The sequence below is a fragment of the Thalassophryne amazonica genome, chromosome 2, assembly GCF_902500255.1.
Source record: "Thalassophryne amazonica chromosome 2, fThaAma1.1, whole genome shotgun sequence".
In the NCBI taxonomy this organism is placed as follows: domain Eukaryota; kingdom Metazoa; phylum Chordata; class Actinopteri; order Batrachoidiformes; family Batrachoididae; genus Thalassophryne; species Thalassophryne amazonica.
In genome coordinates, this window is record NC_047104.1 from 156,654,944 (window position 1) to 156,668,154 (window position 13,211).

The 13,211-nt window shown below is 43.1% G+C and overlaps 1 protein-coding gene across 1 annotated transcript in view; it reads left to right on the plus strand.

Moving 5' to 3' along the window:
- Positions 1–13,211, plus strand: part of LOC117501115 (neogenin-like) — a 336,724-nt gene that overhangs the window by 218,757 nt on the left and 104,756 nt on the right. Inside the window, exon 2 of the mRNA XM_034159946.1 lies at positions 9,345–9,668. Coding sequence (XP_034015837.1) covers positions 9,345–9,668 — 324 coding nt within the window. The remainder of the gene's footprint in view (positions 1–9,344; positions 9,669–13,211) is intronic.

Genomic DNA, 13,211 nt, shown 5'->3' on the forward strand with positions numbered 1-13,211 from the left:
TTAGATGAGTAGTAGGCAACTGGCCTCAATTTTGAGCCATACACTTGAACCAAAACACTAGTCATGAACTTATTCTTACAATCAACTGTTTGATGAATGGTTTACTATAATCTGGTAGTGCCAAAACTGTGGATGACACTAATGTTTGTTTTACTTTTACAAAGGCTTCCTCAGCATCTTTGTTCCATTCCAACACGGTTGACATTGAAATATCATCTTTGTACATCAAATCAGAAAGTGGACTAGTCAATTCTGCATAGCAAGGAATCCATGCCCTGCAGTAATTTGTCAATCCAAGAAATGACATCATCTGCTTTTTGGTTTGTGGTTTTGGAGCGTGCAAAATTGCTTCCTTCCTGTCAGACAGGATCGTGCGCCCTGTGGCTGATAACTCATGTCCTAAATATTTTACTTTATCCCTACACAACTGAACTTTGTTTCTACTCACTCTGTGGCCATTGTCAAATAAGAAACATAATAATGCTACTGTGTCAGTTATGCAGTTTTCTCGTGTGTCAGAGGCAATCAAAATGTCATCAACATACACTAATAGTTGGCTATCTGCCGGTGGAACGAAATTGGCTAAACATGCTGACATGACTTGAGAATAAATAGTTGGACTCTCTGCGTAACCCTGTGGTAATCTGGTGAATGTATATCGTTGTCCTTTAAAGGTAAAAGCAAACCAGAATTGACTATCTGGATGTACTGGCACAGAGAAAAAATGCATTACTTATGTCAATTACTGAGAAACTATTAGAATTTGGTCTCAGCGAATTTAACAAGGTGTGTGGATCTGGGACGCATGGTGCTCTTTTAATCACAGCAGCATTTACTGCCTGCAGATCTTGAATCATTCTCCACCCCACTGAGGGCGGAGCCTTTTTTACCGGAAATATGGGTGTGTTACATGGTGAATCTGGACATGGCACTATTACTCCTGCTGTTAATAAATCCTCTATTACCGGCCTGATTCCGTCAATTGCATCAGGTTTCAATGGATACTGTCTTACACACGGTCTGTATTCTGTTTTTGGCCTTATAACTACAGGTTGTGCATTTTTAATCAGTCCTACGTCTGAAGGACCTGTTGTCCACAATCCTGACGGTACTGAAGAGAGAAGAGCATCCTCTTCAGGACTCAACTGAAACACTCAGGATTGTGAAGTGGACGCATCAATGTGTGTTCCAGCTGTCAGCACCAATGAGACATTAACTGGCACTTTATACAACTTGGTTGATGGACTGAACTCCGTTCGTGGGCCAACTCTACTCCAATCAGAGGCTGACAAAGCTGTTATGACTGTCAGTCCCAATTCTTGCCATTCTGTCAAATATGGCTTACAAAGTGACATATGTAATGGCATACCTGTGAATCTCAATTTTGATACATCTTCAGTGGCGCCTGTTACTGTTATGACAGCTGTTGAGTTGCCATCATGAATCAAATCGGTCATTGTCAGTTTCACAGGTGAAACATTTTTCAATTTAGTTTCATAGTCACCATCCGGACCTGGAGGATCTTTATGCCACATTGTGACATGCAGGTCAGGTGGTGACATCTGTTGTTCAGGATTTTTTAGTAGGGCTGTCGCTTGCAAGACGACATCTTTACCCCATCCTGCAGCATCTTCTTCTGAGATGTCAAATGTATAGTAATAGTGGAATGTGGGGTCAGCGCTTTCTTCTCTTACCATGTTAACGCCTCCTGTGCGTTCAACAACTAATTTCCCTTGTTCCACAATTATGGACAAGCCCAATGCAGTCAATCCGTCTCGTCCTAGGAGGTTAACTGGACATTGTGGCATGCTCAACACTGACATAGTACACGTCAGGCCAAATGGATCTGTCAACGTTATGGGTTTAGTGATAGGGACGTCTGATGGTTGTCCATTTGCAGAGCGAACCCTAAAGATTTCGTTGCTTAATTGATGGACAGGTATGTTGTCATTACATGTGGTTCTACATGCTCCTGTATCACAAAGGAATGTCACTGGTCGTCCATTTACCAACAAAGTCACTTCTGGTTTTGGTACCGGATTTCCCAGCAAGGCACACAGATCCATATCACAATCAGACTGCCTATCTGATGTGGAATCATGGATTATGGATCACTATGTTCCACCATGGGAGGGGCTGTGGGCACTTTCGCTTGACTGCGTGTTTGTGGTTTTTCTGGTTTTTCTCTTTTTATCTTAGGTTTTACTGCCAAATCATACTGTGGTGGCGGTACATCGTCATCCTCTGGTAGAGGAGATAAAGGTCTCTTTGTCACCGACGATCCAGCCGGCGGTGGTTGTTGAGGCTGTTCTGGCTCTCTGTGCTGAATTACCACATCTTCTTCTGCCTTACCTACAGCTTTCTTTTTCCTTGCTTTCTCTAATCGTCGCTTCTCTGCTCCTTTCCGTCTGTTCTCTGCTTCCTCCTCCCAAAATGCCACTAAATCTGCCCCTACTTTCTGCATCTTTTTCTCATCACCTTTATGTTCCCGTTCTAACTCCTTCTTCAGCTTCTGTATGCTGATCAGGTTCAGTCGTCCGTCAAAGTCATGTTTATTTATCCAGGTCTCCAATTTCTTTGTTGCTTTTGGATTTTTTGCCTCCATAAATTTCCAGTCGTCAGTTGATAAATTTTCCTTATTTTTAGACGTCTTACCCCCCATTTTTATTATATTTTTTATCCCTTGTTATAATTTGGACTTCAGACGGGGGCACACCTAGGGTGTTCTAAATCTGAAGTTTTCACACTTTCTTTGGACGTGACAATTAATTTACCGTCGTGTGGTTGATTCCTTTCACCTCCCCGTAGGAAGCGGAATCACTTGCCTGCTGCTTCCACACGCACGGTTGTCACTAACGTTGTCCAAAGTATTACACTTTCACACAGTTATTTACACTTGCGCAAAACACTATTTACACATAGAAACACTCCTAATAATCGTACGCGTATTCTTATGTCAGGGGAGCTCGCCCTCCCGTGAAATTTAACTAATGTCCTGCATTAGGGGACTCCGCCGTCCCTGCCAGATTTAACTGCTTTTTTACAGTGCACATATTCCTACCCGGGATTTCCTTTGCGTATTAAAACAGAGGAGTCCGCACCCTCCTTACAGAGTTTAACTGCTTTGCATTAACAGACGATTCTGTATCATCGCTTGCGGAATTTAACTGTTTTATGTGATCTGATCACCACTCACTCAGTACTGTTTACAAAGAAACTTTACTCACTGACTCGACTTCCTGTCTGTCTTCTTCGGGAAAATCTCGTCAACCAGACGATGCCAACGGTGGTCGACAATTGCAGACACGATCAATCGATCGGACCTTGGCCAAGGATTTACGTCTGGACTTGACGACCTCCGCCGGACACCTCCGGTATTGTTGAGATCCCGGACTGAGCCCCCAGTCAATGTTGGGTATTTTCTCCTCCAAACATTTTTAAAACCTTTAACAAGACAAACAGAGTCAAGAAACACCAGTGAGACAGAAAGTCAAATTTTACGCGCGGAGTGCGGCCAGGCTGTACACCAAGGCTACACTAAAGTCTGGCCTGCTTTTCCGCTCTTTTTATCACCACATCACAATAGTCAAAACGTTCTCTTACTCCCAGTCGTTAGAGGCTGCGAAAACAAAGTTATATTATAATAATAAGTACATCCAGCCCTTCATTCCCAGCTCAGGTTGACCCCAGAGTGCTAAAACAAAATTGAATTCTCAGGATTGCATTAAGACAGGTGCAAAACAGCACAACACCGTTCTCATGAGAAAGAAGACAAAGCTAAAACAAGGTTGAATAACACGTACATTCTCAGGGTGAAGTGCAAAACAGCACAACACCGTTCTCATGAGAAAGAAGACAAATGTACAAATGTTTAACAGTGATAACATATATACAAAATCCTTAACAGGTTGGAAAAAGTTCCAGGTTCCAATGCTATTCTTTTCCTGTGCATCCATCAAACCGCACCCAATGCACACCTCACGGGTGGACGGCATTTGTGTGTTGGTCTGGTGTCAAATACTTTATAGGCTAACATGATTTCCCGAGGTGGAAAACTTTGCTTTGAGTATTTTTATGACTCAGGGAATCATTCACACTAAGTCCTCGTAGACGGGCTGTTACACAAACAGGAATCAATACTCTGTGAGACTCTGAGTACATGTCACATAAATATGTTGTCCACAGATTTATCTGGCAGCTCCAGACATGGCACAGTTAAAGTGTCCCCTTTTACAGGCTTTTAAACCCTAGTAGGCAGTGGAGGGGGGCGTCCATGGATGCCACCTTGACAGTAAACTCTTTAATGTCTGAAACTCTGCTTTTAGCGTTTGCTCCACTTGGAAAATGCAGCACTGTGTGCCTCCCTCATCCAGTCGAGTGGGAGACTGAGGTGGAGAGCACACTGAGCCTCCACGGTAAACCAGACACCCTGTGAAGTAAAGTGGATTTGGGATGAAGGTCGTGACCTGTACTTATCAAGCAGACAGCCTCATTTTCTTGCCCCGTACTCTTTGCTCCTCCCTTCTCATTGGTTGTCCCGTGTGGTTTTTCAAAAGCAAGTTGGAGCTCCAACACTGTTAATTCAGACTGTGATGGTTTCTGCCGTCGCTTTTTTTTTTTCCTCTTCACCATGTAGCTGTGTCATTACAGCTGCAGAGCCTAACTGATTAATCAATTAATAATGGGCTATTAATCACAGACGCATTTGATAATTGATTCATTCATTTAGTAAATGGGCTGCATTTATATAGCGCTTTTCCATCTGAATCAGAACCTCAAAGCGCTTTACAATGATGCCTCACATTCAAACAAACAAACTCGCACAATAACAATGACAACAAAATGACTTTCCGATACGGCTTGGAATTCACCTCCAGTGGCCATTTCACTCCCTGGAAATCTGACAGCTGAGCAGGTGTTTCTAATGACACCAAACACGGGAGCGAGAGGCTCCCTAACCAGACATCTTGGTTTCAGTATGGTGGTGGATCTCGAAAATTGTCCATTAAGGGTCACGGGGCTGGAGCCTATCCCAGCAGGCACAGGATGTGAGGTGCAGGGGTTTAACCTGGACAGGATGCTGATCTGTCGCAGGGTCAAATGCAGACAGTCAAACACATTCACACCCACACGCACACCTACGGACAATTTAGAGTCATCGGTTCACGTAACCTGCGTGTCTTTGGATGTGTAAGGAAGCCGGAGCTCCCAGAGGGGAACCCACACAAACACGGCACATGCAAACTCCACACAGAAAGGCCGCAGGTGGGAATTGATCCTACATCGTTCTTGCTGTGAGACAACAGTGCTAACCACTAATCCACCGTGCCGCCAACGCAAAATGACTGAATATCTTTGACACTGTGTCTGTCTGGAGAGACCTTGGATACTGCTGGAGTGGTTTTGTGTCAAACGCCGATTCATCGGGAGGTTTTTCAGTCCTGCAACCTGCAGACTTCTTAGATGCTATCAAGAAAAACTTTGTCCTTTTTGACTTCTAAGCTCTTGCTTATTTTAGTTAATGCAGTTGAATGTTCTTACAGTGTCTCCTTCTTATAAAACATTAGTGTTTCCCTTTGTGTTGTCTCTTCCCAGCATTATCCTACTCATTTATCTTGCTCCCTATCTCCTGCTCTGGCTCTCAGAGATGGTCTTTTGCGTTTGTGACCTTTACGTCTTTCTCACACTGACTTTAAATCTCCAGCTCTACATGAGGTTTTCCGTCTCCCAGTTATTGTACTTAAATTAGAATTTCAAATGTTTGTGTTGTTGCTGTAAGTCTTTATTTTGCAATAATCATGTAAATGTGGAAGTGAAGTTAAAATTTCAGCTGTCAGTTATCTTCATTAAACAGTATGAACATGAGCCAAACCTCGACAGCTTCTGCTTGAGATGACTTTGAAATGACACCATCGTGTGAGCTGTCTGGAGCTTTGATGTTGTATCTTCATTCATTCTTTTGCATCCAATATTTTTCACCACAACTGTCCTGGTATCATACAGTACATGATGTCTTCTTCAGCTGGAATGTAGCTCACTAATTTCTGCAGTCATTTGTGGATCGTACCAACATGTGTTCTTTTTCTGGTTCTAAACTCAGATGATCATCCAGGTTATTGTAATCTCACATGTGTATAACTCTGGACAGGGTGAGTGTTTTTCTATCAGATGTAGAACCAATGTTCCTCCATGAATTTGTAGATGATTAAGTTTTGTAGCAGATCGGTTAAAGGGCAAGGTCATCAAAACATAGTGAAAGAACATGTTTTCCAGGATTTCTGCAATAAATAAGGCTGGAGACATGATGTGGTTTATATCAGTAAATGATATATATCAAATGGTTCGAGTGACTTTGTCATGATGTCACAAAGGTGTCGTGAAATGACATTATAATGATCCACAGCTTTTATGATCAGCTAATATTCAACATTATGTGGTAGAATTGATATAATTACACAATTTATTATGATTGCACACACAGTCCACTTCGCCCCTCTGAAGCCTGTCCGTTGGGGATATCACTGCCTGAATCTTGACCGGTAAGTCTGCCAGCATCTCTTCACGGTCTGCCTGTTCATGTGAGGTCGGGATTTTTAAGGTATTACTGTTGACCTATAAAATATTACATGGTTGCGTGCAGCCTTATGTGGTGGAGGTAGTTGAGCCATATGTGCCGGCATGTTCCCTGTGGTCTTTGAGGGGCCAGACTACTTTGTGTTTCAGTGGTTGAGAAGAAAACTGCAGGTGGGTGAGCTTTTTTTTTTTAAATTCTGTGTTATTAGGGAACAGTCTACATATGGAGATTAGTAAGTTGAGTTTGATTGAGGTTTTAAGATCAATTCTGAGACTGGACGTACCTGTTCTTGGCAGCCAGTAGTCATTGATTGGTCTTGTTTGATTGGTTGATGATGTTGGTCTGGCGTTGGCGATGGATGATTGAATCATCCTGTTGTCCGACCCTAGTTGTATTTCAGCATAAATTTTCATCTTGAACGCCGGTGATCTTGACCTACTTGTGAAGGTCACCAATGGTCACAACTGCTAAATCCTTTGCCGCAACGTAGCTCAGCACCTATTGCTCACAGAAACTTTATATTTGATGGCTACATGCCTTGGAGGGGTACTTTGCATGGGTTTGAAGACTGGTGACCTTGACCTACTTTAAAAAAAATTACCAATAGTTGCATTTGTTCAAAGGCTACCGACTTTTTATGGTCACTGTTGGCCACATCCTCTAGATAGATAAATAGATACTTTATTGATCCCAGAGGGAAATTCAATAATTCAATAAATATAATGTCAATCTCCAATTTTTCCACTGTGTATCCCAATTTACATAAAACACATGAGGGTTCAACCAAATACCTACCCCACACATGTACATATTACTGCACTTTACATGGAAAATAGTACTGCACGCGGGGCATTTCGTGACAAATGTCTCTAGTTTAATGGTTATCCTGATGCTGTTTATTATGATGTGTGCTGCTGCCTTTCTTGGCCAGGTTGCCCTTGTAAAGGAGGTGTAGATCTCAACAGGCTTTTATCTGGTTGAATAAAGGCTGTATACAAATATAATTTTAGTTTCTGAACATTGTCCACTGCACGTTAATGTTATATCAGTGTTTTCTTCACTGGTCTTCCTCACCAGCTGTCTTTGTCACACTGGAGTCAGTTCTCCATCTTCATTCAACAAAATTTTCCTGTAACCTGCTAGATTTTGGTCACTAACTCTGGTGGTGTTTGGTGGTTTTGCAGTGGATGTGCGAGCGAGCCTGTCCTTCTTCTTGTTGCCATTTTCGTGCTGCGAGTTTTGTAATTTAGTGTAACTTCCAGCTCTGCCTTCCCCCTGACATACCACAGTATCAACAAAACACAGATTTTGTTCTCCTTCAACCGGCTTCGCCCCCTGTTTACTGTAAAAACACTGAGGGTCAGCACTTCAGAGTTAAATCTTCCCTCACATCATGGAGTGTGCAGATAGAATCATTCTGTCCTGATGTGGTCACTGCACATGTGCTCTTACTGTGATGACGGTGAAAATGTGATTAATCGTGCAGTGCTACTGTGGTGCGCAGGCTGTGGTGACCTGTATTTATTCCTTATGTGGAAAAGGAATATATCTAATAAAAATCCATCATTTTCTGCAGAATGTAATTGTAATTCAAAGGCTGGGGTGCGCTGAGGACAAGCAGCCATATTGGCGCCATAATGGACCACATGTCGCATTGCTCTTCTTTGGATCTTACTCGAGGGATTTGGTGCTGCCAGGTAGAGAATTACTCGCTAGTAGTTAAATAGCTGACTGGCTGACACAACATCTCTCTTCTCTCCTCCCTCTCTCTCTCTTTCTCTCTCTCTCTCTCTCTCTCTCTCTCTCTCTCTCTGCTTCTGTCTTTTCCGCTTTCTTTATCTTCCAGTTCTCGCACTCCCAGGAGCTGTGACATTTCCTCGAAGTAGAGCAGGTGTATTTTTAACATTCAGCTGCTTATTTCACTCCATCCATTGTGTAATTAAATTACCTCCTTATTTCCTCCTTAATTATCACTTGAGCTCCTCTCCGTCTCAGCATATAACCCATAATAGCTGGGTTACCGAAACAGTACCACGGCGTGACTCTCAGGGTGTGTGGAAGGGAATAATGGATGAGGATTTACTCTTACTTTGCACCGTCCTTTCCGTTTCTGCACGAGGGGCGGAAGTAGCAGCCACGTCACTGCTTCGCCACGCCTCTGCTTGTAAAACAAAAAAGTAAGACATGATATAAACTCGCCAGAGAGGCTAGACGGGGTTAAATATGTCAGTTCCTCTTGTTGGGTTCCAGCGGGGATTGTGGTTTTATAATGAAAAGCCTCTCAGAGCCTCTGGGATAGACAACACACACACACACACACACACACACACAGAGGCTGAAAAAGGAACAAAAGACGTTTTTCATTCAGGAACACTTTCATTGGCTGTTTGGAGTCCTGTCATGTCAGCACAGAAACTGCGCTGAAATAAAGGACACTGCAAAATGTTCCCGTGCGCGGTGACGATAGCATCTTACAGGATTATGCTGTTTCTTGTTCGTCAGCATCTTCCAGCTTTCACAGATTTTCTTGTCGTGCTGTAAAATAAACACGGGAAGCATTGATCTTATCATGTTAACAAGCAAAGCCCCCAAAAAGTGCTCATGATGGATGAGTTGAGGTCATCTTAGTGACTTGTGTTTCTGCAGAAAGCGTCACTGCATCTGTAGGATCCAGACAGACCACGTTTGTGTTCACACCAGCTGAAAACAGGCGACTGTGGAACAAATCAGTGATTGGGAAATGTTTCTGCTCTGTCTTGGTGCTCTCCAGGTTCAGCAGCGCAACCCTTCAGCCCCTTCTGGTTCACAGTGGAGCCCCAGGACACGCTGGCCATTCGGGGCAGCCCGGCACTGCTCAACTGCTCGGCCTACAGCGACGCCGCCACGCCGGCCCGCATGGAGTGGAAGAAAGACGGCACCTTCATGAGCCTGATCTCAGATGAGAGGAGACGCGTGCTGGCCGACGGCTCGCTCTTCTTCACACACGTGGTGCACTCCAAGCACAACAAGCCCGACGAGGGCACCTACCAGTGTGTGGCCAGCATCGACAACCTCGGATCCATTTCTAGCCGCACAGCACGCCTTTCTGTAGCAGGTAAGGGACTCAGTCCCACTCCTCCTATTCCTGGTTTGACTACAACTATTTTATTCTGTCATAAGGTGGTTTCTTTCACCGCTATATGGGAACGCTCAGTTTTTAATCCTCCAGATATCTAACCTCAGGGTGTCTGTTGATACATGATGCTGGTCAGGTACCAGTTTGTTACTTACAGAGCATCTGGAAAATATTCACAGCACTTCACTTTTTCCACATTTTGTTATGTTATAGCCTTATTCCAAATGGATGAAATTCATATTTTTTCCCCTCAACATTCTACACACTGTACCCTATAATGACAATGTAGAAAAAGTTTGTGTTTGTGGTGTTTTAAAATTTTTTTTTTTTTACTTTTGCAAATTTATATATAAAAAAAATCTAAGAACCTCGCATATACGAGGTCATTAGAAAAGAAAACCGACCTGTTTATTTTTTTTTAAAAAAACTATGGATTTGATCACGTGCGATTACATCAGACAAGCTTGAACCACTCGTGCGCATGCGTGAGTTTTTTCATGTTTTTGAGCTGAAAACCTCCAAATTTAAGCCTCTGTTGACCCAGGACGTCGTGAGAGAACAGAGAAGTTCAGAAGAGTTCGGGATCAGCAGTTTATCCGGGACATTCTGCTGTTTAAAGGAGATTTTGTAATGAAAGACGTGCGGATGGATTCTCGCGTCGGCACCCAGCCGCTCATCGCGAGGAGCCACAGCAAAACACCTCTGTTGGAAGCATTACAGGACAAGTTTGAACATGCCCAGCTGTTAAACAATTTCTCGGTTACTCACTTGACTGAAAGCCATCGAAAACCGCCCGAATCTTACGAATGGTTATCAACACGGAGGTGTTTTGCTGTGGCGCCGCGCCATGAGCGGCTGGGTGCCGACGCGCGAATCCATCCGCAAATTACGCAACCGACAGACGTGCTGACGACTGCAGCTTGGGGCGTGGCGCTCTGTCCGGCTCCGTGGGCAGTCCTTAAAGCGACAGTAACACTCCATAATCTCTCATCAGCCGTTAAAATTTTCACCGAAAACCATCTGAATTTCTCGAATGGTGTCCACTTGGATGTGCCTTACAGTTTCAGAAAAAAATTTGATCAAGCAAAGCGCCAGTCTCTCAGGAAGAAGTCAGACAAAGGAATTCCGACGAGGGGGGTGGACCAGTGCTCACTCAAACCCGGCCCACAGGCGAATCACGCAACCGACAGGCGTGAAAAAAACTCACGCATGCCCACGAGGGTTCAAGCTTGTCTGACGCAATCACACGTGATTCAAATCCATATAGTTTTTGAAAAAATAAAAAGGTCCTCGTACTTGAGTAAATGGTGCCATACAAGGTGCTCACTACACACCAGGAGCAACTAGGGGATTAAGGACCTTGCCCCAAGTGATTTTTCTGGTCAGGCGTGGGATTTGAACTGAGGATCCTCTGGTCTCAAAGCCCACACTTACCACTAGACCATCACCTCCCCTAATAAGTATTCACAGTCTTTGCCATGAAGACTCATCATTCAAATAAATCAAATCAATTGTATTTATATAAGCGCAAATCACAACAAACAGTTGCCCCAAGGCGCTCTACATTGTAAGGCAAAGCCATACAATAATACGGAAAAAACCCCAATGGTCAAAACGACCCCCTGTGAGCAAGCACTTGGCGACAGTGGGAAGGAAAAACTCCCTTTTAACAGGAAGAACCTCCAGCAGAACCAGGCTCAGGGGGGGCCAGTCTTCTGCTGGGACTGGTTGGGGCTGAGGGAGAGAACCAGGAAAAAAGACATGCTGTGGAGGGAAGCAGAGATCGATCACTATGATTAAATGCAGAGTGGTGCATAAAGAGCAAAAAGAGAAAGAAAACACTCAGTTGCATCATGGGAACCCCCAGCAGTCTAAGTCTATAGCAGCATAAACTAAGGGATGGTTCAGGGTCACCTGATCCAGCCCTAACTATAAGCTTTAGCAAAAAGGAAAGTTTTAAAGCCTAATCTTAAAAGTAGAAGAGGGTGTCTGTTTCCCCTGATCCGAATTGGGAGCTGGGTTCCAGAGGAGAGGAGGCCTAAAGCTGAAGGCTCTGCCTCCCATTCTACTCTTAAAAACCCTAGGAACTACAAGTAAGCCTGCAGTCTGAGAGCGAAGCGCTCTATTGGGGTGATATGGTACTATGAGGTCCCTAAGATAAGATGGGACCTGATTATTCAAAACCTTATAAGTAAGAAGAAGAATTTTAAATTCTATTCTAGAATTAACAGGAAGCCAATGAAGAAAGGCCAATATGGGTGAGATATGCTCTCTCCTTCTAGTCCCTGTCAGTACTCTAGCTGCAGCATTTTGAATTAACTGAAGGCTTTTCAGGGAACTTTTAGGACAACCTGATAATAATGAATTACAATAGTCCAGCCTAGAGGAAATAAATGCATGAATTAGTTTTTCAGCATCACTCTGAGACAAGACCTTTCTAATTTTAGAGATATTGCGCAAATGCAAAAAAGCAGTCCTACATATTTGTTTAATATGCGCATTGAATGACATATCCTGATCAAAAATAACTCCAAGATTTCTCACAGTATTACTAGAGGTCAGGGTAATGCCATCCAGAGTAAGGATCTGGTTAGACACCATGTTTCTAAGATTTGTGGGGCCAAGTACAGTAACTTCAGTTTTATGAGTTTAAAAGCAGGAAATTAGAGGTCATCCATGTCCTTATGTCTGTAAGACAATCCTGCAGTTTAGCTAATTGGTGTGTGTCCTCTGGCTTCATGGATAGATAAAGCTGGGTATCATCTGCGTAACAATGAAAATTTAAGCATTGCTGTCTAATAATACTGCCTAAGGGAAGCATGTATAAAGTGAATACAATTGGTCCTAGCACAGAACCTTGTGGAACTCCATAATTAACCTTAGTCTGTGAAGAAGATTCCCCATTTACATGAACAGATTGTAATCTATTAGATAAATATGATTCAAACCACCGCAATGCCTTTAATACCTATGGCATGCTCTAATCTCTGTAATACAATTTTATGGTCAACAGTATCAAAAGCAGCACTGAGGTCTAACAGAACAAGCACAGAGATGAGTCCACTGTCTGAGGCCATAAGAAGATCATTTCTAACCTTCACTAATGCTCTTTCTGTACTATGATGAATTCTAAACCCTGACTGAAACCTTCAAATAGACCATTCCTCTGCAGATGATCAGTTAGCTGTTTTACAACTACCCTTTCAAGAATTTTTGAGAGAAAAGGAAGGTTGGAGATTGGCCTATAATTAGCTAAGATAGCTGGGTCAAGTGATGGCTTTTTAAGTAATGGTTTAATTACTGCCACCTTAAAAGCCTGTGGTACATAGCCAGCTAATAAAGATAGATTGATCATATTTAAGATCGAAGCATTAATTAATGGTAGGGCTTCCTTGAGCAGCCTGGTAGGAATGGGGTCTAATAGACATGTTGATGGTTTGGAGGAAGTAACTAATGAAAATAAGTAAGACAGAACAATCGGAGAGAAAGAGTCTAACCAAATACCGGCATCACTGAAAGCAG